This window comes from Phoenix dactylifera, chromosome 2 (assembly GCF_009389715.1).
Source record: "Phoenix dactylifera cultivar Barhee BC4 chromosome 2, palm_55x_up_171113_PBpolish2nd_filt_p, whole genome shotgun sequence".
Classification (NCBI taxonomy): Eukaryota; Viridiplantae; Streptophyta; class Magnoliopsida; order Arecales; family Arecaceae; genus Phoenix; species Phoenix dactylifera.
The window spans coordinates 4,916,261-4,940,425 of record NC_052393.1 but is presented as its reverse complement, the minus strand read 5'-3'; the positions used below and the strand labels follow the sequence as shown (position 1 = coordinate 4,940,425).

Genomic DNA, 24,165 nt, shown 5'->3' with positions numbered 1-24,165 from the left:
TTTATATAGTGTGTGTATGAATACACCTAATAAATCAAAAAACTCGCATCCTATTTGTGCCCTCATTTTCTAGATCTTGAAGGATTTGATGGAGCTTTTCTTTACTAAAATCGGTTCTAGTTTTACTAAATTGAAGGGAATCGGGCTCCATTCCAAAGCCACCCTAATGTCTATGGAGGATTCCCCTTGATGTGATGTATTTGTTGAGCCTCCAACCCTTGTTCAAGCTTCCGAAATTGAATTGGTGGAAAACGAGAGAAAGCACCTACCAAAGCTCTTTGTAGGAATTAATGCATGCTATCAAGGTGAAGTTAGGATTTAATGCTTGGGAGGGCCCGTATGTATACATGCAACCATAGAGATGGCGGCAGGGTTGGTATGGCTTAGATTGGTTATTTCTTGTACTCTTTTTGCTAGGAAAGCACGTATCCATACTCGCCTCATACCTGTCTTAGGCCCTGTTTGGGGGAGCTTTTGGAGGGCCAAAAAGCACTTTCTGGCCCTCCAAAAGTACTTTTAGCTAAAAAATGATGTTTGGTAAATTTTTCGAAAAGCTGTTTCAGCTTTTGCGGGAAGCTGAAAACAGCTTTTGGGGGGAAGCTCCAATTTGGAGCTTTCCGAAAATGCTGTTTTCAGCTTTTTCGGAAAGCTGTATTTTTGACCAAAATACCCCCAATTAAAAAAAAATTACTCCCCAAAACCTCTTTCTCACCGTCTCTTCCTCTCCCACCCAACCCCACTCCCTCTCCTCCGCCGCCGCACCCTCTCCCTCTGCCCCGCCGTCGCACCCCCTCCCTCTCCCCCGCCCCCATGGTGGGGAGGTGCCGAAGAAGAGGAAGACGGGTGGTCTTCCTCTTCCCGCGGCCGCCGCCGGCGACGATGTCCCCGTCACGAAAAGGGACGGTGCCGAAAAAGGAGATTCCACGGTGGGGAGGGGCCGAAGAACAGGAAGAAGAAGGGGGCGCCCTCCCCCTTTCTGCGGCCGCCGGCGGTCATGACCCGCCCCCTCCCGCGTCCGCCACGGCCCAGCCCGGCATTATCGGCCTCGCGGGAGGAGAGAACTTCCCACGGCCCGGCCACGACCCGGCCCCTCACGCGGCCGCCACGGCCCGGCCACGATCTGGCCCCTCCCACGGCCGTCGCCGGCCACAGCCCGGCCCCCTCCCGCGGCCGCGGCGGCCTGGCCCCCTTCCGGCGCCGCCGGCCGCGCGGGAGGAGAAGAAAGGAGAACGGGGGAGAGGAAGGAAGGAGAAGAAGAAAAAGAAAAAAAAGAAAAGGAAAAGAAAAGGAAAAAAAAAAGAGAAGAAAAAAAAATTTAAAAAATAAAAAAAGAATAAATAAATAAATATTTATTTATATAAATGAATGAATGAATGAAAAAATGAGATAATAAATAAATATATTTCAATATTATTAATTATTTACACTAATAATTATAATATTTTATACCTTTATTATTGTATTATACTATTAATATTATATTATATTACATTACATTATAATACATTAATATGTTATTTTAAATAATTTAATATTATGTTATATTATGAGAAATTAATTTATACCAATAATTATAATATTTTATACCTTTATTATTGTATTATACTATAAATATAATATATATTACATTACATTATAATACATTAATATGTTATTTTAAATAATTTAATATTATGTTATATTATGAGAAATTAATTTATACCAATAATTATAATATTTTATACCTTTATTATTGTATTATACTATAAATATAATATATATTACATTATATCATAATACATTAATATGTTATGTTAAATAATTTAATATTATGTTATATTACAAAATATTAATTTACTCTAATAATTATATTACTATTATGCTATATTATAATAATATTATTTTATATTACAAAAATATTATACTATATCGTATATTTATGTATTAATATATGTTATGTTTTATTATGTTCTGTTGTATAATACTATGCAATGTCCTTTATGGTAATTTTTTCATACAAAAGTACTTTCTCAGTTTGTTTACCAAACACAAAACAAAGTACCACAGCACTTTACGAATGTAGTTACCAAACAGCAAACAGCTTTTTATAACAGCTCTACTTCAGACAGCTCTACTTCCAACAGCTCTACTTCTAACAGCTCTACTGCCAACAGCTCCCCCAAACATGGCCTTAGGGTAGGATGGGATGGTTAGAATTAGACGGGGCATACAAGTCGAATAAATAAATAAAATATAAAAGTAAATCTCTTCACTTCACATAACATTAAATAAAATAAGAGTCAAAGATAGAAAACATAACAAATTAAATTTTGAATAATAATAGAAACAACAAACAAAAATATTTTAATTTAGGAATCAAATGTTTCTTAAATTAAGAAAAGCAATCGATTAAAAATTAAAAGAAAAGACTAAGCTTGCATCTTCATACTTTCTCCTCTATTATCATCGTAACATCATAATGATCAAGCATTATATATAATGGGGTCAAGTTTGGGGTAGACATTGCTATTGTTCGCACTACTCTAGATCCGCTGTAGGTTTTAGCATGAAGACCCGTTCTGCCATAGACTCTAAATAGGTTTGTGTAAAATCCACCCATTAGGGTCGAGAAGGGTCGTGTGCCTGATGGAGCAGAGCAGATTGTCATCCCTATGTAGCCAAAAAAAATTGATTAAAATTTGATTAACACTTTTCACTGAAAATAATGATTTTATGAGGTTTGTGCTCTTTTGCATATGTCCAAATTATCTAAAGTTAATTTCTTCTTTAGATTTTTTTACAATTGTATCTAATTTCTGCAATAGAATTTTTTGTGCACATCCATAAGCATATGCATAGAAGTAAAAAAGATGTTTTAAAACTAAGTTATGTAGGGTTTTAAAGAAAACATAGTAGAAAAATTTAAGGGATGGAGGTTTCTATAAACCAATAGGAAAGTAAGTTCTAGTTTTGAGCTTTCCATATATAAACAGGGTTTAAAATTTTAAAATATTAATATAGGGGAAGAGGTGGAGGAGAGGAGGGAGGGAGGGAGGTGGTCATGGTTCGTTATGACTTATGAACCTCCCCTAGATCTGCCCATGCGTACCATAATAGTATTATCTAAGAAGTAATGTAATATACTAACATAGTAGAATAACAAATACAACATTATACCAACTAAAATAAGTATAATATTATATAAATATATTATTACAACATAATATTGTCTAAATATAATATCACGAGTTAATGCATTATGCCCACTGTTCTTGAAGTGGATCATCCTATTTGGTTCATTGCCCTCGCACTTATCACCTAACAGCCATGTAAACCAAAAGTATGTTTCTTGCAGTCACGATTACCGTGCAAATAGAACTGTAGTGCTTCTGCTTCCAACTGCAAGTTCTATTAGGGCTCGTTTAGTTCGCGGGAAGTATTTTTCCTTCTAGGAATATGATTCCTGGGAATCAGATTCCTAGAAAGAGGATACCTAGGAAAGCACTTTTGGCATGTTTAGTTAACCATGGAAAAGTGACAAATTTCCAAAGTACTTATGTTTGGTTGACCATCCACTTTCCTAGGAAAGTTATGTATAATTTCTATTATGCCCTTAATAAAAATTAGGTCTTTAATGCCTCTTTAATGCTTCTTTAATGCTGAAGGGTCTTTTTGGGAAAAAATAAAAAAGGAGTGATTCCCACCTCATGGGAAAGTAACTTTCCCATGTTTCTCATGGGAAAGACTTTCCCATGAAATGTGGGAATCATATTCCCATGAAAATACAACTTTCCCATCTCTCTCCTTTGAAAACTCCAATCAAACAAGAGGCATTTCATTACTTTTTCGTTGACCACACTTCCCCCCTTCCTTTCCTGCGAACCAAACGAGCCCTAAAGACCAAGAAAAGTCATTGGCAATAAAATATTCCTTCACGTATGCACACCATTTACGTCCCTCTTAATGATAATAAATTTTACGTAGAAAGCTTACTACTCCAGTCACAGGAACTGACACTCGATAGGAAATTTGATAAAAAGAAAGACCAACAGAGTGGGTCTACCATATGAATAACTCTTGCGTGAGAAAGGAATTGGCCACATATGAAACTTCTTTCATACGAGGTGATGATGCATCCAGTGGCCATTTCCACGACGTCCTGCTCTCTCTGGGGCTCGTTTGGTTGCAGGCCATCTCCTGGAACCTCTCTATGACTCTATCCGTTTTGACTAGTCTTGTGCTCGAGAGCCCCGCGCTCCATCATCGTTGGAATTGTCAAATCCTGCTGGGAAAAAGAGGATTTAGAAATCGATTTTTGTGTTTACGAGCTCCATCTTCGTGAGATCCCGGGATGCTACGGAGAAGCGAATACACAAGCGAGATTGGAGTCGGCATTCCAATTTCCATCTGGTGGTGGTGTTAAATCTTACTTATTTTCCAAATTTTCAGTTTCTAAATTTGAGTTCACGTCTTGGTGCAACAATAATGCTATAACATGAGTGCCATGGACTTAAAATACATAAATAATTCTTTTCCCCTCAAATTTCAAATCCAACTCCAGTTATTAACCTTGATTTTTCATAGTATAGAAGTCGCAAACCTTAAACTTGTGCCTCCCTCTCCCTGCATCACACCTTCGATCTGTCCTTGGTCCTCTTGGTCTTCTCATTTCTCTCTCCTTTTGTCGATGAGAGGTGAAGATAAACACAAACAACATCATCATCACAGGTTGCCGAACTTTCACCACTTCCAGACACAGTAGAAGTTTCTTCATGTCTTAAACATACAGCAGTCCAAAGTAAAAACAAAAAAACAAAAAAAAAAAAACATATATGGGCACTCTTCATGTAAGGCAAAAGTTCATGATTCACTGTAATCTTTTAGCTCCTTATAAATCAAAAGCGTGATGCTTACATTGCCGATGCTTTTGCAATGCTTTTGAAAGTATCGGAAACAAAACTACCGATACTAAGCAGCGGTATACATATTAAAAAGCATCGGCAATGTCATGGATTTCTTATGGTGCAAAGAGAAGGAGATTAGACCATCTATAGACTCCAGTCATTTTGTCTCAACTCCATGATCAGCATGCATCAGTGTTAGCTGCTTCTGGTCTCTCCACCTGAGCCCCTCAAAAGCATTGCATACAGGAGCTCATTCCATGCATCAGGGACGCCAGGGAGGCACCAGTGGCTGCAGTCCTGCACCGCTCCAGGCTTCCTCTGTGCCGCGGGCTGGCGGTACACTGAAGGATGAGCATCCTTACGGTAATCCGTCATTCTTGTGATGTTGAGATACAGAACAGGCGTTCTCATCTCTTTGATCACCGACCCGAGGATTTGCATCAGGGCCGGGTACTTTGCTAGGTGCTTGTCATTGGTAATTGGAAGGGTCTCTCCATCGCAGGTCCCGCCTGAGCTCCACCGCCGGCCGCCGCTGCAGAGAACCTGACTTCAGCTCTCGTGTTCTACAATTGTTAGGATAAACCGGTGAATCAGACTTGCCTGAAATGAGAGCTGGAGTAACCCCGGAAGAAGACCCGAGTTCGTTTTGAGTCGATATGTGTGTCGATCCATCTCGCCCATGTTCTCATCGCCTTCCCGTAAGCCTCTGCTGCTCTCAGCTGGGGGTACACATGACCATCTTCCTCGTAGTAATTCTTCCTGCTAAAACTTTGGAAGTTAGCAGCAAGACATGAAATTTAGGTGCTAGGTTGGGCTAAGAAACCAAGTTCTCTTATTATTCCGAGGTTCAAAACAATTTCCATGGGAGCAACCATTTACGTGATTTAAAAAACTTGAGACCGTTGCAAAGACCTCCGAGGTCAGTTACTACTCTATTCTCTTTCCGGATCACTTGTTTCTTTAACACCACTAAATGGTAATAATTCTGGTGTGCAGCATTTATTTTTTCAGTTACCCTGGAATTCAGCAGAAACTGTTGCTGCAATCATAACAAATAATTCAATGTGGACTGTTTAATTAGCCAGCTTCAATTTGGAGGGTTCAACCAATCAACAAAAAAAAAAAAAAAGGAAAAGAAATCATGAAGTACTAAAATCCAGTGCTGACTACTACCTGAACAGTTTTATTTAAATGATCGATTGATCATAGGAAAAAGAAACCATGTTGTAGTCCAGTTAGGTTGAGGAAAATAGAAAGTAATAATCTTTTTCCTTCCTGCATGAAGGTCACAGACATACAGATATGCATAACCAAATGAAGTTGCTTTATGTCTTTCAAAGTGAACTTAGAATTCTAGAAGCTGTTGGAAATATTCATGCATTACCCTTTGGAGGTTTTCTCATGTGTCCACCAGTGCCCTGAGTTAAATACAATCACATCGGCATCTTCGAACTTTGAAGATGATTCTTCGATCAAATCAAGTCGAAGTGTCTCCCTCCGCCGTCCCTTTGCATCCACTCTTGCCCATGGTTGCACAAGAAATGGCGATCGAAAGAACTCGATCGAACAGTTATAATCCTATGCTTCCAAAATACAAAATCAAGTAAATGTAGTGCTGCATGACAATGACAATGTGCAATGTGATGAAATCTTTCATCTTATAGTCTCTGTAATCACTATAGAGTTATGAGCATATGCACAAATATGCTTACGATGAACCTAACAGCATACGAATTATTGGTTCGAAACTCCGTCCTGCCTGCTATCTCGAATACCCGTCGCTTGTCTCGCAGAGAGTTTCTCAGGATGCAGACCAGTGACTCCCACATATTCCGATTCAGCGAATCCCCGGCAAACACCAGCCTCTTCCCCCTCAACAATTCCAGCATTCTCTTCCCTTCCAGCCTAAGAATATAGATTTCAAAGCTGGTGAGAAAAATTCAAACTATAGCAAAGAAATTTCATTCAGAATCTCTAGCTTGACTTCAAGCAGGGCAAGTACTAGGCAATTGATATATAATAGTAACTGCCCAAATGACAGATTCAGCAGTAAACCAAAGTTAAAACATTTCCACTTCCCATGTCGACAGGCTCCAATTACTTGAGAAAAAAATCAAAAGTACAATTCTTTTGCCAGAATTCCATCCAAGAACTGTTAGTAGTTCTGAAGACATTGTTTTCAGAAGCATAAAGAGAACCCTATATATATATATATATATATATATTCACCAGAAAGAAGAAACCCACATTAATCAAAACTGATTACAAGAAAGACAGAAACTAAAATGACAAAGAAAAGCAACAACCCAAACGGCACCAACGCCAGAATTCAATGCAAGAAGTGAAAGAAAATGGAGGAGATTCCAGACCTTGGTATCCTGCAGCCCTTAGGCTGCCACCGGAGTTTCATGTAGTTCAAATCGGCGCGGCCATTGCCGAAGCAGTCGAAGGCATTGTCAATGAACGGACATGTCCCCGGTGAGTAATTGGGGCTCAAGTCATCAGCCACCCATCTCCCATCAAAGAGATCACAAGAGGCCAAGTCCCCATGCCCACCCTCCACCCAACTCCCCATGTTCCACTTCTGGTTCTTGAGGAGGTTAAGGTCTTGAATGACGCCGGAGAGGATCTTGGGAGCAGCAGAAGGGAGGAAAGTGGAAGAAGAATTAAGGACTTTGGTGGCATTCGTGCCATTCTCAGAAGTGTTTGAAGGAATAAAAGGTGGCGAGCCAGCGCCTATGAGGACCCGGGGGCGTAACACCAAAGTCTGAGGGTGGCGGCCGAGGAAGATGATGAAGGAGAAGAGCGCTAACAGTAGGCAGGATGTGAAGCAGGTTGCGATCCCAAACAGGAAGGACTGGAAAAGAGGCTTGGGGACGTCCTTCAAGAGATTCTTGGAAGAGGCCATGAGAGAGAGATCTTCTTCCTGATGTGTTCTGTAGTTTGGTTAAGGGATCTTCCTCTTGATGAGTTCCAAAAGAGTGGTTTAGGAGAATTCTTGGCTTGCCCTGGCCGCTGGCGCTTCATGTCTTGCATCCGATTTAAAGGCTATATAACGGCTTGCATGCATATATTAACACATGATTGATTGGTCATAGCATTGGATTAGTGTGGTGACTAAAACCTCGACTTTAACGACTCAAGACCTCACCCAAAATAGCTAACCAAAAAATATTATTTGGGTCGCTAGTAAAAAAAAAATATTATTTTAGTTTCTTAATTCTGTATAAGTACTCAAGATCTATCCAGCAAATAATCACATCCTCATCAAGTTAAGGGTTCTAATCCATTCAAATCTAATCACAAATACCACGATCGGCCCATGGTCAGCCTCGATGGATCCATGCCGTAGTGTCTCCTAGTCCATATAAGTTATGGGCCGAGTATGCTCTGATATCATTTGTAACAACCCAAGACCTCACCCAAAATAGCTAGTCGAAAGATATTATTTGGGTTCCTTGATCTGTATAAGTACCCAAAATCTATCCAGCGAATAATTGATATGGGACTAAACATACGCTCGCACAAGCCCTTACATTGATAAAAGAATATTCATTTCCTTACATCACAATCAATTACTGAAACCAAAAAAAAAATACTGAGAATGTCAAAAGGAGAAGAAGATTTCATATAACCAGAAGGATGGGTCTCTTTGAGTACAAAAAGGAAAATTATATATCATGATCACAATCCTTGTCATTATCAATTGTTTCTTGAATAATATATTTCTTAAAAATAAATTTTTTTTAGTAACAGCACAATTTATAGATCAACAAAGAAGCAGAGGATATTATTGTAACGACAAATGCCATTGGACTGCCATGTACCTAGGGATAATTTTTTGTAATCATCCATGTTATATACCGACGTTTAGTGTGATTATGATAATAGTTGTCACTTTATCTGTTCTTTCACCATTCATTTTATTCGTTCGCTTCTCCTTGCTTTTCTTTAGACTAAACAAGAAGCTTTATTGGAGTTGCCTTAAAAGTCCTACAGGAAAAGATCCAAGGAGAAACTCAGAGACAATATTCTAAAGGGTTTTTATTGCAGCGGCGGCAAAAATTGATCTAACCCAAAAACCTGGCCCTACACAACCTTCTTTGGGCTAGGTTCAGTCGGGTTTTATTTAGTTTGTGTCTAGATTCTCATACCTTTTGACCTTTAAATGAGCCCTATATAGATCAGAACTTTGACCCACCTCGAATTATTTAGGTAGAGTTCTATACGGATCGGAAAAATTTATATATGATTGGATCATGAATCTGGATATATTTTTTTTAATAATTTATAACACTAGTTGCTTATATCACCTTGAAGATGAATGATCAAGAATTATAAAAATTAGGTTAGAAATATTAGGTTGGGTTCATAAGGGACTAAGGTGTGTAAAATAGACAAGACTGTGGATGGAATGGTTTACATAGGATCGTAGGTTTCAACCTATATATGGACGCTTATGGTTTGGGGAGTCTTGACCCAATGTTGAGATGGGTTAAGTATGGGAAGGGTTTTGAACATTATGACTAACCCAACCTGAGCCATTGCTATCTCTACTGCATTGTTCACATCCCTTGCAAAAATAAAATAAGTGGTGCTTTCTAAATTCTAATGTTCAAATGCATGCTTTTCTTCTTTTGCTCTATATAAACCAATGAGTCATCAGATAGCCAAGATTAACATATTCCACATTGTTCTGAGGTTAGCTTGTTCCATGGACATCCTTCCAGTGGTACAAAGATGATGAAGAGCAGGATTTTTCAGATTTACCATGAAAGAATATAATGATTGCTCCCAACAGCAGGTGATTTATATGTTTCACCCTAGTCTTGTAGAAGAGAGACCATGCTGGTTTACAAGTCAATCTTAGGAAGGACTTAGCGGTGGGTAAATTCTTTTCGATATTAGCCTCCTAAAGATCTTAATCTTGTCAAAAATGCAAATTAATGAGAATTACATAAAGATTAAAAGTCTCAGCATGTCAGAAACATATGGAAAATGGATACAAGATCAGGAGAAGTTGTCGCCATCAAAGCTTCTTGATCACATTTTTAGGAGTGATGTTGCATGTCTCAACCTTAGAACATATTATATGGCTCTAGGAAATTGGTTGTCACGCCCCCGCCTCTGCGAGGCACGTGAGGCACCTAGTGCCCACGTGGAGGCCACATGAGGGGGGAACACGGGGCTCCCCTGCCAGATATTGTCCGGTTCTGGGGCTTCACGCAAGCGTCCTTCACCCCTCCCCGGTTTTGTTTTCCACCCAAAACGCGTCTGCAGGATTAGGAGACACCCGCCTCATATGCCCAGGCTCTAGAACGAGTCTTTCCGATGTGGGACTATTGGGCCTCACACCCTTCCCACCATCGGACAAGAGCCGTCCTCGGCTCTGATACCAAATGTCACGCCCCCGCCTCTGCGAGGCACGTGAGGCACCTAGTGCCCACGTGGAGGCCACATGAGGGGGGAACACGGGGCTCCCCTGCCAGATATTGTCCGGTTCTGGGGCTTCACGCAAGCGTCCTTCACCCCTCCCCGGTTTTGTTTTCCACCCAAAACGCGTCTGCAGGATTTGGAGTCACCCGCCTCATATGCCCAGGCTCTAGAACGAGTCTTTCCGATGTGGGACTATTGGGCCTCACACCCTTCCGCTCTGATACCAAATGTCACGCCCCCGCCTCTGCGAGGCACGAGAGGCACCTAGTGCCCACGTAGGGGCCACATGAGAGGGGAACACGGGGCTCCCCTGCCAGATATTGTCCGGTTCTGGGGCTTCACGCAAGCGTCCTTCACCCCTCCCCGGTTTTGTTTTCCACCCAAAACGCGTCTGCAGGATTTGGAGACACCCGCCTCATATGCACGTGAGGCACCTAGTGCCCACGTGGAGGCCACATGAGGGGGGAACACGGGGCTCCCCTGCCAGATATTGTCCGGTTCTGGGGCTTCACGCAAGCGTCCTTCACCCCTCCCCGGTTTTGTTTTCCACCCAAAACGCGTCTGCAGGATTTGGAGTCACCCGCCTCATATGCCCAGGCTCTAGAACGAGTCTTTCCGATGTGGGACTATTGGGCCTCACACCCTTCCCACCATCGGACAAGAGTCGTCCTCGGCTCTGATACCAAATGTCACGCCCCCGCCTCTGCGAGGCACGTGAGGCACCTAGTGCCCACGTGGAGGCCACATGAGGGGGGAACACGGGGCTCCCCTGCCAGATATTGTCCGGTTCTGGGGCTTCACGCAAGCGTCCTTCACCCCTCCCCGGTTTTGTTTTCCACCCAAAACGCGTCTACAGGATTTGGAGACACCCGCCTCATATGCCCAGGCTCTGGAACGAGTCTTTCCGATGTGGGACTATTGGGCCTCACACCCTTCCCACCATCGGACAAGAGCCGTCCTCGGCTCTGATACCAAATGTCACGCCCCCGCCTCTGCGAGGCACGTGAGGCACCTAGTGCCCATGTGGAGGCCACATGAGGGGGGAACACGGGGCTCCCCTGCCAGATATTGTCCGGTTCTGGGGCTTCACGCAAGCGTCCTTCACCCCTCCCCGGTTTTGTTTTCCACCCAAAACGCGTCTGCAGGATTTGGAGTCACCCGCCTCATATGCCCAGGCTCTAGAACGAGTCTTTCCGATGTGGGACTATTGGGCCTCACACCCTTCCCACCATTGGACAAGAGTCGTCCTCGGCTCTGATACCAAATGTCACGCCCCCGCCTCTGCGAGGCACGTGAGGCACCTAGTGCCCACGTGGGGGCCACATGAGGGGGGAACACGGGGCTCCCCTGCCAGATATTGTCCGGTTCTAGGGCTTCACGCAAGCGTCCTTCACCCCTCTCCGGTTTTGTTTTCCACCCAAAACGCGTCTGCAGGATTAGGAGACACCCGCCTCATATGCCCAGGCTCTAGAACGAGTCTTTCCGATGTGGGACTATTGGGCCTCACACCAAATGTCACGCCCCCGCCTCTGCGAGGCACGTGAGGCACCTAGTGCCCACGTGGGGGCCACATGAGGGGGGAACACGGGGCTCCCCTGCCAGATATTGTCCGGTTCTAGGGCTTCACGCAAGCGTCCTTCACCCCTCTCCAGTTTTGTTTTCCACCCAAAACGCGTCTGCAGGATTAGGAGACACCCGCCTCATATGCCCAGGCTCTAGAACGAGTCTTTCCGATGTGGGACTATTGGGCCTCACACCCTTCCCACCATCGGACAAGAGCCGTCCTCGGCTCTGATACCAAATGTCACGCCCCCGCCTCTGTGAGGCACGTGAGGCACCTAGTGCCCACGTGGGGGCCACATGAGGGGGGAACACGGGGCTCCCCTGCCAGATATTGTCCGGTTCTGGGGCTTCACGCAAGTGTCCTTCACCCCTCCCCGGTTTTGTTTTCCACCCAAAACGCGTCTACAGGATTTGGAGACACCCGCCTCATATGCCCAGGCTCTGGAACGAGTCTTTCCGATGTGGGACTATTGGGCCTCACACCCTTCCCACCATCGGACAAGAGCCGTCCTCGGCTCTGATACCAAATGTCACGCCCCCGCCTCTGCGAGGCACGTGAGGCACCTAGTGCCCACGTGGAGGCCACATGAGGGGGGAACACGGGGCTCCCCTGCCAGATATTGTCCGGTTCTGGGGCTTCACGCAAGCATCCTTCACCCCTCCCCGGTTTTGTTTTCCACCCAAAACGCGTCTGCAGGATTAGGAGACACCCGCCTCATATGCCCAGGCTCTAGAACGAGTCTTTCCGATGTGGGACTATTGGGCCTCACACCCTTCCCACCATCGGACAAGAGTCGTCCTCGGCTCTGATACCAAATGTCACGCCCCCGCCTCTGCGAGGCACGTGAGGCACCTAGTGCCCACGTGGGGGCCACATGAGGGGGGAACACGGGGCTCCCCTGCCAGATATTGTCCGGTTCTAGGGCTTCACGCAAGCGTCCTTCACCCCTCTCCGGTTTTGTTTTCCACCCAAAACGCGTCTGCAGGATTAGGAGACACCCGCCTCATATGCCCAGGCTCTAGAACGAGTCTTTCCGATGTGGGACTATTGGGCCTCACACCCTTCCCACCATCGGACAAGAGCCGTCCTCGGCTCTGATACCAAATGTCACGCCCCCGCCTCTGCGAGGCACGTGAGGCACCTAGTGCCCACGTGGGGGCCACATGAGGGGGGAACACGGGGCTCCCCTGCCAGATATTGTCCGGTTCTGGGGCTTCACGCAAGTGTCCTTCACCCCTCCCCGGTTTTGTTTTCCACCCAAAACGCGTCTACAGGATTTGGAGACACCCGCCTCATATGCCCAGGCTCTGGAACGAGTCTTTCCGATGTGGGACTATTGGGCCTCACATTGGTGATAGGATACATAGTCGGGTTGCGGTATACAGTACCAAACCCATTTACGCCTGATTTTTGGAGCATTTTCTTTTGGCACCAGGTTGGCCAAAGCACTTCTGTTTCTCTGAAACTACACTATGTATGTGTAATAATGTCTCTATATACATATGTACATGCAATACGGTGTCTTTATATACATGTTTGGGGTGCCGGGGTGCTTCAGAGAATAATCAGAATCACAGAAAAGGAGATCCTACTTCAATATCTAAAAAGCTAAAATATTAAACATGTAAAGTTGACATTCGCGAGAAGATGTTCAAGAAAAAAAATATAATACAGAGGGTGAGTCCGTATAAAAAAATAATTCAAATCTAGGGTGGAGTTGAAACAAGAAAGTTTTCAATATAATAATAAGAGGATATATCTTCGACAGTATTGGTTTCCCCTTTATTTCCAACTTTCCATGCATTTTGCAAGTGCTTGGTATGTTTCCAATTTCATGGTTATCAAACTAGGCTGTTATTCCATGCACTGGTTTTTATGAGCACTCTTTTCTCTCATTTGACATTTTATGTATACATGCATTTGTACAATATCTTTATTTGTTGATATAAATATAATATATAATTTGTATTAGAATATATTCATGTTAAAACCTGGTTGTGCCAAGCTTGGGGCCTTGTTCGACCTCCTGCACTCTACTCAAAAGTTGCTCTTCTTCATAACAAATTAAAACAGAGGAACTGCTATAAAAGAAGCCTTCTCCCGGCCACATTAGCTAACACTTCTCTAAATCTAACACTCCTAAATTCTGCGATTCTAACATGTTACAAACCAATTATAAACCCTAACAGGCCAATCTAAGGAAGCTGTCGCTGCGGCCGTGGCATCGAAGCTACCAATTTTTCTGAAGACCGATAGCATGCTGACATGAAGGGCAGATAGTTAGCATCGTCGGATGCCTGAAGTGATAAACATTTTGGAGGGGAGATTCGAATGCTTTGAGCTCCTGAATCTCCTTATGGAGCCTTCGGTTCTCTTCAGTCAGATACTCACGCCATTGTTTCAAGTATTCATAGTCCACCTCAGTCTGCTTGAGCTTGGTTCTGAATCAGAGGTAGCACGACAAATAGAAAAACCGAGTGAATAGATAATTAAGAAGTTGAAATTTTAAGACAATGATTAGATTATGGTCAAGACAGCAGCAGAGCGCAATATGATACCGGGCTCTTCGGTTTTGAAACCACACCTCTACTTGCCGAGGCCGCAGATTTAGCCTCTTAGCTATTGCAAGCTTTTGTTTCTGCAATCATGAAATCCTGTCAGCTTTCAAGATAACTTTTGCTGGCAATTGAAGGTGCGCTTACATGATCATTTGGTGAATTATATGTAGCATTTTGGATTTCAGTCAGAAAGTCCGAGGGGATGATTGAAGGAATGACAACCACTACTGCCACAATTAGCCGTGCTTATTAAGCATAATGATTAAGTGTATGGCTCTATTCCTCCAGTGGGTCAGAAAGTCAAAATGTAACATGGGATCATTGCTGGCCCTTCAGGAATTGCTCTGTAAAATAATCGCCTTAAGAGTAGCCTTCCTGTTAAGTGAGACAAGTCAAGAAATATTTCCAATAGCTGTTAGTTATTTGAACTCTCATGGAACTAGGGAACAACCTTGCTGGATCTTCAAAAGTTAGGGGTGACCACAATAGTAGAGGGTGAGGTTAATATAGCAAACTCTGCTATCTGTAGGACATGAATTAAAGACACAGCCAAATCCAAGCTTCGATAAAGGCAATCTAAGGATAGATATTTGTTACGGTATCATCTTATATAATTATTACGTTATCATAATATGGTAACAATCGCAAGATCCTTAATCTGACAGAGAGAGAGAGAGATGTAAACATACCCTGACTCAGTGGGAGGAAAGAAGCACCAAGAAGTGAATACTAGAAACATGATTTCTGTTATTTGTTTTTGGAAGGAAATCCAAGAAACTCATTTCCTCTGCTCGTGAAATGAATCCCATGGGTTAACCCATTTATTCTCAATAAAAAGAAAATCAAGGAACAAGATATCAGACATGTTTTCAAACTTGCAAACCAAGCTCCAAACTAAACCAACTAAACAAAGGGAAAAGGGGGGAGGGGAGTAGGAAGAAGAAGAAGAAGAAGAAGAGACAAATGAAGTTGTAGAATATATAGGATTTTTTAATGCATATCTCAATGTTACTAACCGGGTTGAGGGTGGTGTGCTCCTTAAACCTCTCTTCCAGATAAGAAGACTGCTCTTTGGATAGCCTTAGCTTCTTTCCTCCTTTGCCTCCCTCACCTTCGCTACCATTGCGACATTGCTGAGAGCCTCTCTCTGCTGTCATGCTGTGAGAAGTTGAAGACGAGGGCTTCATATCATCACAAGCATCGTGTGCATCTCTAGCGGCCCCCTTCACATTGAGCCGTCGTCGAGATTTGGCTTCATCAATGTTCCTTTCTTCTTCTGTGTCCAAAAACAAAGAAAAAAGCATCTCAGCAAGTTTCAGAAAGCAGTATAGTCGATCTTTTTTCTCACCATAGCGTGTATCTTCGATATTACGAGCTTAATTTATGAAAACAGAGACCTACCTAACTCAGTCTCAGCCAGCCACGAGAGCTTCAATTCGAGCTGAAGGGAGGGTTGGATCGTCAGTGCCCCACCATCTTTATCCATCAAGCTAAGCTCTTGCCCGGCCGTGCTTTGTTTACTACTCCAGTCACCATTACAGGCCGACGAAGCCACCTCCATGGCTCAAAATCTCATACGAAGGCACCAGGAGATGAGCATGAACAGAATTTTAAATAGAAGTGGAGATGAGTATCTGGTCGTGACTGATGGGACTCAGATGGTGATAGGCATGAGCGCAGGATTGCAAGTTAAAGGAGAAGCATGAGTAGGAAAGTGATGAGAAAATTCCCACCTTGTCTTCGTCACAAGGGTCCTCTCCATTGCTCCAAGCAACGGAAAGAGAAGGCATTGATTGCTTTCATACTGCACTCTTCCAATAATTTGCCTGGGCACCAACTGCCCCTGTGAGGCTCTTATTCGGATCTCGCTTTTTAATTTTCTCCTTTTCTTTTGGTTAACACTTGCAAACTTCAGGGGTAAGTCATGTTTGCCGGTGCTTGTATATCTAAACTAGCCTCACTGCACACACACAAGTATGCCACCATGTACAAGAAACTTAAACCAATAAGAATTTTAAATTCAACAACCTTTTGTCTCCTGATTCATGTAACTTGTGTAAGGGTGTAAGGGTGCAATTATCGACTCTGTAAGAGTTAATTTCGGAAATCAAGCATATCTCTGTAGCTGTACTTGCTTGCACCTTTATTTGAGGGCTATGCAGTATGCCTTGGGCCATGGATCATGCGACTTCATGAGATGGAAGTAGAATACCAAAATCAAATGCCTTTATGAGATGTTTGGGTCCCAGAATTGTGTGATATTAAAGGTAGGTGTCAGAGTAGACACTTACAATATTTCGAAGTACAAATTGTCCTTAAGGTATGCATGCATGCACCCACGCTCTCGCTATGGAGTCGCGGTACGATAGGTGAAATTAACAAGGAATTATTTGTGAAAGAACAAACACGTGCGATGAAGGTTAGGGGATGCCCAAATGGATCGAATTTGCAAATATGTCATGATATTAGGAGAAGAATGAGTATTAAGAAGAACAAGCATTTAAAATTTAATAAACTAGAAGTAGACAATGCCCCCCTAGGAACGCCCTTGATCTCTTTGAGGGAAGTTCTAGATACGAAGCTTAGGTGCATTGGTCCAGGAGGATCACTGGACGTAATTTGGACTACTTTGGCCATTATGGATAGGGTAGAATAGGATTCGAGCTTGAGATCTGCCAAAAATTTTGGAGGCCTACATCAGGAGCTCTGAAATAGGTTGGTCAACTAAAAGTTTACTTTGACTGAACATATATCCTAATTTAAGAAGAATTAGGTGGAGCAACAAAAGATAAAGATGATGTACAAGTTGAAATCTATCTTATGTAAAATTTTAGTTTTTTTGAGTTTATTTTAACTGGTCAAGTGTATTTTAGAAAAATAATTCATATTAGAACTAAAAAAAAAATCGATCCGATGTATGCAAGAATGAGCCTCACCATTATAAATAGAGGCTATATATCTTAGTTTTTGGATAAATGATCTATCTTTGGTATACTAATTGGTTTTTAACAAATTAACCCTCCCAACTCAAACCTCTTACATTATGTTTGGTTCACTGGAATAAGCACTGAAATGGAATGGAAATTTTATTTTTAGCTCCATTCCAGCGTTTGGTATAGCGAAAAATTCTGGTATTACATCTTCTTTGGAATCACATTCCTTCAAGTACAGCAATAAACCATGGAATCACATCTTCTTTGGAATCGCCATTCCTTCAATTGAAGGAATGGTGATCCACTTTTAAATAGGAAGGACGGCCATGTTCATGTGGATAAGAATGGATAGTATTTTAGAAAAATGAACTTATTAGTAATATTTATGGTATAAAATAACAACAAATGCTATATTTAAATTAAGTTAATTATTGATAATTATAGTACAAGATAATATAAATAAATTTATAATATTTTAATTAATTATTATTATATTGAAAATATTAGAAATACCTAGCAGCATGTATTATATCATTATATTGTTACATAATGGTTTGCTATGTATAATACTAACAAATGAGCATTACATGATGCATGTTACATGAAAGAATTTATAAAGTGTAGATATAAATTATCAAATAGTATTGGATATGAAACAAAAATATATTAGATAAATATTAGAATGTCAATTAAGATGATATATTAAAATAAAACATAAAATAAAAATTTATAAAAATAAAAAGTACTAGAATATCCCATGAAAATGTCAAAAATATAAACTAATATATAAAATATTTTTGTTAGAAAGTATAAAATATGAATAAAGTAGGAATAAAAGTGTAATAAAATATGAATAAATAAATAAACTTAAGAAAATTAAATATATTAAATAAAATATTAAAAATAAAAAATAAAATAAATATTATAAGAAAATTATGAATCACTTTAATCAAAGAAAATATTGAAAAATAAATAAAAGTAAAGATATTAAGTAAAAAAATATAGTAAAATATCCTAAAAATGATAAATGGAATACTCTAATACATAACTAGCTAAATTAAGTATTAGAATTGAATTGGTATTTCTTTTTTGTGCATTCCTATATCATGACCAAACAATATTGGAATAGGAATTCTAGTTCCCATTCTATCTTCCATTCCCATCCCACTCCAATTTCTATTCTAGAATAAGCATGTCAGCACTCACAATATATCCTGAAGAAAAGGTATCAGTCTGCTATGACCATATTTTGTGGAAAAGAAAACATGCTATAGCCATGCAAAATTGAACATGATCTCTGAAATTTTCAGTTTTTATGTCTTCTTTTCTATCTGATCTATGCAAACACTAAGGAAAAAAAAAACAAAAATTGACAAAGTAATGGACTCTTCAAAATGCTCATATTAGATTCAGTGAACTCAGGTACAGAAGGAACTGAAATTTGATGAGTATGCTCCCATAAGTTCTCTCCCGTAGGTCATTGCATCTTTTTGAAGTTTTTCTTTTTTGAGAGAGAGAGAAAAAGGGAGGCTAAGCCACCCAAATTTTATTCAATATAGATATAGTTTCCTGATTGAAAAAAAGAGTGGATGATACGATGAACCGTGAAGTATTCAGTTTCAATATTGTCATACAGAAGAGAGAATAGATAATTAAAAGGGAATTCAGCATTGTAGTGGAATCCACCAATATTTGGAGTTGGTATCCATCGATGATGCATGCATGCCTAAGAAGCCGCAAACAAATCATTTTAGAGCCAGTTCTGCTGCTGAAATGAAAAACAAAGTAAGCCGTGATGACCCTTCTTGGATAAAGGATATCCAGAAATCCTCCATTTGAGTACCTAGTCATCTGAAATTGCATGTTTTTGAATACATAGGAACAACCAATTGTTAAATAAGTGAAGACCTCTTGAGGTTGGTTAGCTGGAAGTTATTTTTTGAAATTTTTAGTTATATATAATTACCCAACATCTCATTGGCAAATAACTGATTTGGAACTAAATACAGGTCTGCACGGGTCCTCACATATTCTCATCGGCTAGTGGTTCAAATCACAATTGTTTCGTGGTCAGCCTCCACAGGGCCAGCCCCACCCTTAGGCGATTGAAGCGGTCGCCTAAGGCCCCGGCCTAAAGAAGGCCCACCATAGGGAAGGCCTCTTAGTGAGTTCACCTTAGGCTGGCCCACTGCAGGAAAAGCCTCAAAGACAAAATAGAAAAAAAAAAAAAAGGCTAATCTTAGTGAGTTCGCCTTAGGCCCCCAAATGCATTGGGCCGCTCGTGCTTCCATTAACTCGTACTACAATGTCCTCTAATCTACATAGGCTATAGGCTGACTTTGTTCTAATACTATTTGTAACAATTCAGGATCTCACCCAAAATAGCTAGCTGGAAGAAAATTTTTTTACTTTCTTAGTCTTGTATGAATATCTAATGTTTTCTCGGCTAATAACCGACGTGGAACTAAATATATGTTCGCACAAATTTTCTGCTCACTGATAAAATTTTTTAAATTTTGCTTCTCCCAGCATCCCCGAGTAAAAAAAAAAAAAAAAAAAAAAAAAAAAAAAAAAAAAAAAAAAGAGCAAACCCCTAACATTTTTGTAAATTTTTTCACTTTTTCCAAGAGTTCTTACAATTTGGGGAAAGGAGCACCAAAAAGCTGTCATCGTTGAATGAAAAAAAATACAAGAAAAGTACTACGACCTGAAGGAACAAGATTCCAACACAACCCCACAGCTATCGCCTCCTTTTTCTCTTTTGACCTTTAAATTGCTTAAAGCATTGCCGTCCTTCATTTGCTCTTTCTTGTACGAAAGGTGAGAAAAAAGCCCGCCATAATTGAGTCTCACAGCTCCCTTTCTATAATTTTAAACTCCACTACATTATGTTCACTGGCCTTTTTCCTTTATCCCATCCTTCGTGCTTGATGGACAAGATGCGAATATAAAATACAAAACAACCCATTTAATTAGAATTCCGTCTGCCTTTTTTTCCGTTGAAATTTCCATCAGCCATTGAAATAAATATGCTGATACTCATCCCTCAAAATGAGAGACTTCTTAGATGCAAACCCACACATAAATTTGCTCCACAAATTTCCGACATCCACCACTGTATAAAAGATATAAAAGTCAATTTTTTTGAAAAAAATAAAATTTTAATTACTGCTATTGTTGTTATGCATTTGGGGATCCAACCCTACCACGAGGGTAGCAACCAGATCGGATCAAACAAAATACGATTTGATCGGATATAGGATAAATTAAAATGTATCAAACCAAACTTAACCTATTAATTTAAACATATCAAAACTTCAGATTCCAGCCTGACAATTTTATTAAGCTCATAATTTAATATGAATTTCAGTGGTTGAAACAAGTTAAATGATTAAATGGTTAAGCATTGCCATTCTTATCCATCACTTTATGCATCATTAGGCCGTGTTTAGCAAGTACTTGTTTAGCAATTCTACCCGATAGGGACTATGGAGATGACTAATGATATGGTTGAGTCAGTTTAGCTGCAAAATTAACTATATTTAGACTTAACCCAATGAGGGTATTTTTACAAGGCTTGGCCAGCATTGTAAGGTATTAGAGATGAATTACACAAGAACAAGAAAGTCACGCAACTATATGAGATAATTTTTTTTATAATATAACCTTTTGGGAGAAAAAAATTATGTAGGAAATACCTCCCAGTGTCCGAATCAGAACATCCGCTGGGGTGCTGCAAATCTCTGGGTTCTGCTTCTTTTTTTTTTTGTTGCTCTTGCATCATAACGGATACAAAGCCAATTATATGAAGAAAACTGTGTGAATCGTAGTTTTATAGTTTTTGATAAATTAGTCCTGAAGTTTTCCATATTTGTGCATTGATTCTCCTTATTTTTTATATTATATAAATACTTATAAAGTTCCCTGTGTCTTTAAATCAGTCCTACCGCTTGCTCTTTTTTTTTAACTAAATATTGATTAAGTTAACCAGGATTGCATAAGGACAAAAATGCCTTTATATTAGGCTTGTGCCTTGGCTTCCTCTTGCTCAGAATTGGACCACTAAGATATCCATGGTGGAGGAGCACATATTAAGGAATCGGTTAAGTTTGAGGACTAATAATAAAATATCCACAAAAATAAAATTAATATAATTAGAATATCAAATAAAAGCAAAATATTTCATTCTCATATAATTAATGTAAAGGGTGTATAAGCAATAAGTTATAAAATACAAACATGAAAAGAAAGGACTTAATATGGAAATATGGATTACTTCAAAGACTAATCTTCAAAAAAAAATTAAATTTTATATGAAGTATTTGGAGATCTCTAGTTATGTATCAAGTGGTTAAAGAGATATATTGTTTCATATTATTTAAACTGTTTAATTTTTTGGCTACTTGATGCATAAAATAGAAATCTCTAAATCATATTATTTTCTTGTGCAAGCAATTTAGAGACTGCAGATAATATCCAATGGCTCGGATCATCGATTTACAACCCCCACCATCTAAGCTAGAATTGATCAAATCTGAGTAGAGAAATTCACTATAGTGTAGCCAAGTCTACATATATATCTCCAAGATTTTTCCAAAGGGAAACCAATTCACTACTATGATCACCAAGGTCCAATTATTGGAGATACATCACTCGGAACTCGAACGCAGTATTGCTACTTATTCATAGTATTACTTTTTGTTAGTGACCAATAAAAATAGTAAGCAATGTCTGTTATTATAACAGCAATGGCCACTGCAATTCTGTAACTATCATTACTCGAACCTTCCATGTGAGGACCCGTGCGGGTGTGTATTTAGTCCCACATTGGTTATTCGCTGGATAGATCTTGGGTACTTATACAGGATCAAGGAACCTAAACAATACCTTCCGGCTAGCCATTTTGGGTGAGGTCCTGGGTTGTTACAAATGGTATCAGAGCGGATCCGGCCCATAACTTATGTGGACTAAAGGACACTGCAGCATGGATCTATTGAGGTTGACTACGGACCGATCGTGGTATTTGTGATTAGATTTGAATGGATTTGAATGAAGACGTCAGAGCTTGAACGGGGGGAGTATGTGACGATCCATGCGGGCGTGTGTTTAGTCCCACATCGGTTATTCGCTAGGTAGATCTTCGGTACTTATACAAAATTAAGGAACATAAATAATACCTTCCGGCTAGCTATTTTTGGTGAGGTCCTGGGTTGTTACATTTCAGCCATCAATATAACAAAGTTGACACAAAATCATAAGATAAGCATGGTAGCCAAAAGTACCCCAAATCTATCTCTTTCTAACCTGTCCTCCTCCAAACGACTCTCACACTTCGATAGATTTTTCTTCTGGTCCATCAAAATAGATTTATCTGTGCTTATCCTTGTGGCTCAGAGGCACCAGGTCCTGCATATCCCAAGTTGAGCTTAGGCAAACTTCAATATCCTAAAAAGTCTGGATAATTTTTTTCTTATAAAACTAGTTACCTGATGCATTGGATTCCATCATCGCATGTATGAAATTCTTATGAGCCCCTGCACATTGCAGGGCGAAGCCTCACAAACAATTGCCAAATTTTGACAACTAAAAGTACATTAGTATGCAAGAAAAAATTTTTGAATTTTTTTTTGGACTAATTGAAAATACCTAATAAAACTGAAATAATACATCGAAGAAGATTAGCGTAGCCCTGCACAAGCTAATTTTTGTTGTAGCACAAATAAAAAAATAAAATCTTGTTTTAAGATCTAATGTTTTATTAAGGTAATAAACTTAAATTAAAATATTTTTTTAGCAAGCAGATTTACCTTTAATACAATCAAGTGTACGATGGTTTGCTATTTTCCATGATTGATGAAAGGCATGTGTGGGACCGAGGCACGTGATGGACACGTGGGCACGGACATCGGCCCGCACGTCGCGCCGGTGAGTCGGTGGTTGGGGATAAGAGCGAGTGGGCCCGGAGGTAAAGCCCAGCTTCTTCCTCATAGATAAGATGGCGCCGCCCCCATCATCACGGGCTTCTGCTAGGATCAGCTGCTTGGTCCAGGACAGCCTTCCGTGCTGTTGAATTTCCCAGGGGCCAACCAAGGTGGACTGCAGAAGACTCCATGTTTCTTGTCACTCTTCTCTTATTTGTTCATCCAATTAAGATATATACATATATTGTGGGAATAAAGGGTCTCAAACTTAATCCCTACATTGATTGAATATCGAAAAAGTCTATCTTAAATGGAGGGCTCGATTACCCTTCCCTCAGGAGGCACCTTGACCCTTCCCTCACGAGGCACTTTTTAAAGGGCAAAACCGTGAGGAAGGCTTCTACCTGCTCCAAAACGGACAATACTTTCTGTAGGAACATAGTCTTTTTTACTGTTCTAGTTCTGTGGAGGCTAAGATCTGAGGTCGGAGGAATTTCGACCTCAACAATGGCACGCCAAGAAGGGACCCTTGACCTCGGCACTGACCTTCCTGCTGGAGGGCTGATGTTGTGGAAATAAAAGGTCTCAGACTTAGTCCCACATCGATTGAATAGCGAAAAGGTCTGTACCTTAAATGAAGGACTAGATTACCCTTCCCTCAGGAGGTGCCTTTTAAACGGTAAAACCGTGAGGAAGGCTTCTACCTGCTCCAAAGCGGACAATACCTTCTGTGGAAACGCAGTCTTTTTTTTCTGTTTCAGTTCGATGGGAGCTAAGATCTGAGGTCGGAGGAACTTCGACCTCAACAATATATATACACATATATACATATATACATATATTCATATATATATATATATATATAGAGAG

The 24,165-nt window shown here is 40.7% G+C and overlaps 2 protein-coding genes across 3 annotated transcripts; both read right to left on the bottom strand.

Moving 5' to 3' along the window:
- Window positions 1–5,078: 5,078 nt before the first annotated feature.
- LOC103708074 (protein trichome birefringence-like 4) lies at window positions 5,079–7,791 on the bottom strand. Its single transcript, XM_008792844.2, has 5 exons — window positions 7,253–7,791; window positions 6,596–6,788; window positions 6,268–6,461; window positions 5,484–5,642; window positions 5,079–5,415 (listed from the first exon to the last, which is right to left on the bottom strand). The coding sequence occupies exons 1-5, from the start codon at window positions 7,789–7,791 to the stop codon at window positions 5,079–5,081; spliced, it is 1,422 nt and encodes a 473-aa protein (XP_008791066.2).
- A 6,087-nt stretch (window positions 7,792–13,878) lies between these two features.
- Window positions 13,879–16,297, bottom strand: LOC103706503 (homeobox-leucine zipper protein ATHB-4-like). 2 transcript variants are annotated; one of them, XM_008790625.4, is made up of 4 exons: window positions 15,843–16,296; window positions 15,458–15,717; window positions 14,442–14,521; window positions 13,879–14,324 (listed from the first exon to the last, which is right to left on the bottom strand). In XM_008790625.4, the coding sequence occupies exons 1-4, from the start codon at window positions 16,000–16,002 to the stop codon at window positions 14,114–14,116; spliced, it is 711 nt and encodes a 236-aa protein (XP_008788847.1). In that variant the 5' UTR covers window positions 16,003–16,296; the 3' UTR covers window positions 13,879–14,113. The 2 variants fall into 2 exon arrangements, with proteins under 2 accessions (XP_008788847.1, XP_008788857.1); XM_008790635.4 differs by having other exon boundaries at window positions 14,036–14,324; window positions 14,468–14,521; window positions 15,843–16,297.
- Window positions 16,298–24,165: the final 7,868 nt, after the last annotated feature.

Bases quoted from the DNA above. Each gene is read 5' to 3' on its own strand.
- LOC103708074 (XM_008792844.2), bottom strand. From the start codon at position 7,791: ATGGCCTCTTCCAAGAATCTCTTGAAGGACGTCCCCAAGCCTCTTTTC. The intron at 6,462-6,595 runs GTAAGCATATTT...TTGGAAGCATAG, and splicing joins CGTATGCTGTTAGGTTCATC to GATTATAACTGTTCGATCGA. The intron at 5,643-6,267 runs GTAATGCATGAA...AAGTTTTAGCAG, and splicing joins CATGAGAAAACCTCCAAAGG to GAAGAATTACTACGAGGAAG.
- LOC103706503 (XM_008790625.4), bottom strand. From the start codon at position 16,002: ATGGAGGTGGCTTCGTCGGCCTGTAATGGTGACTGGAGTAGTAAACAA. The intron at 15,718-15,842 runs GTAGGTCTCTGT...TTTTGGACACAG, and splicing joins GCTGGCTGAGACTGAGTTAG to AAGAAGAAAGGAACATTGAT. The intron at 14,325-14,441 runs GTATCATATTGC...CCTCTGATTCAG, and splicing joins TTTCAAAACCGAAGAGCCCG to AACCAAGCTCAAGCAGACTG.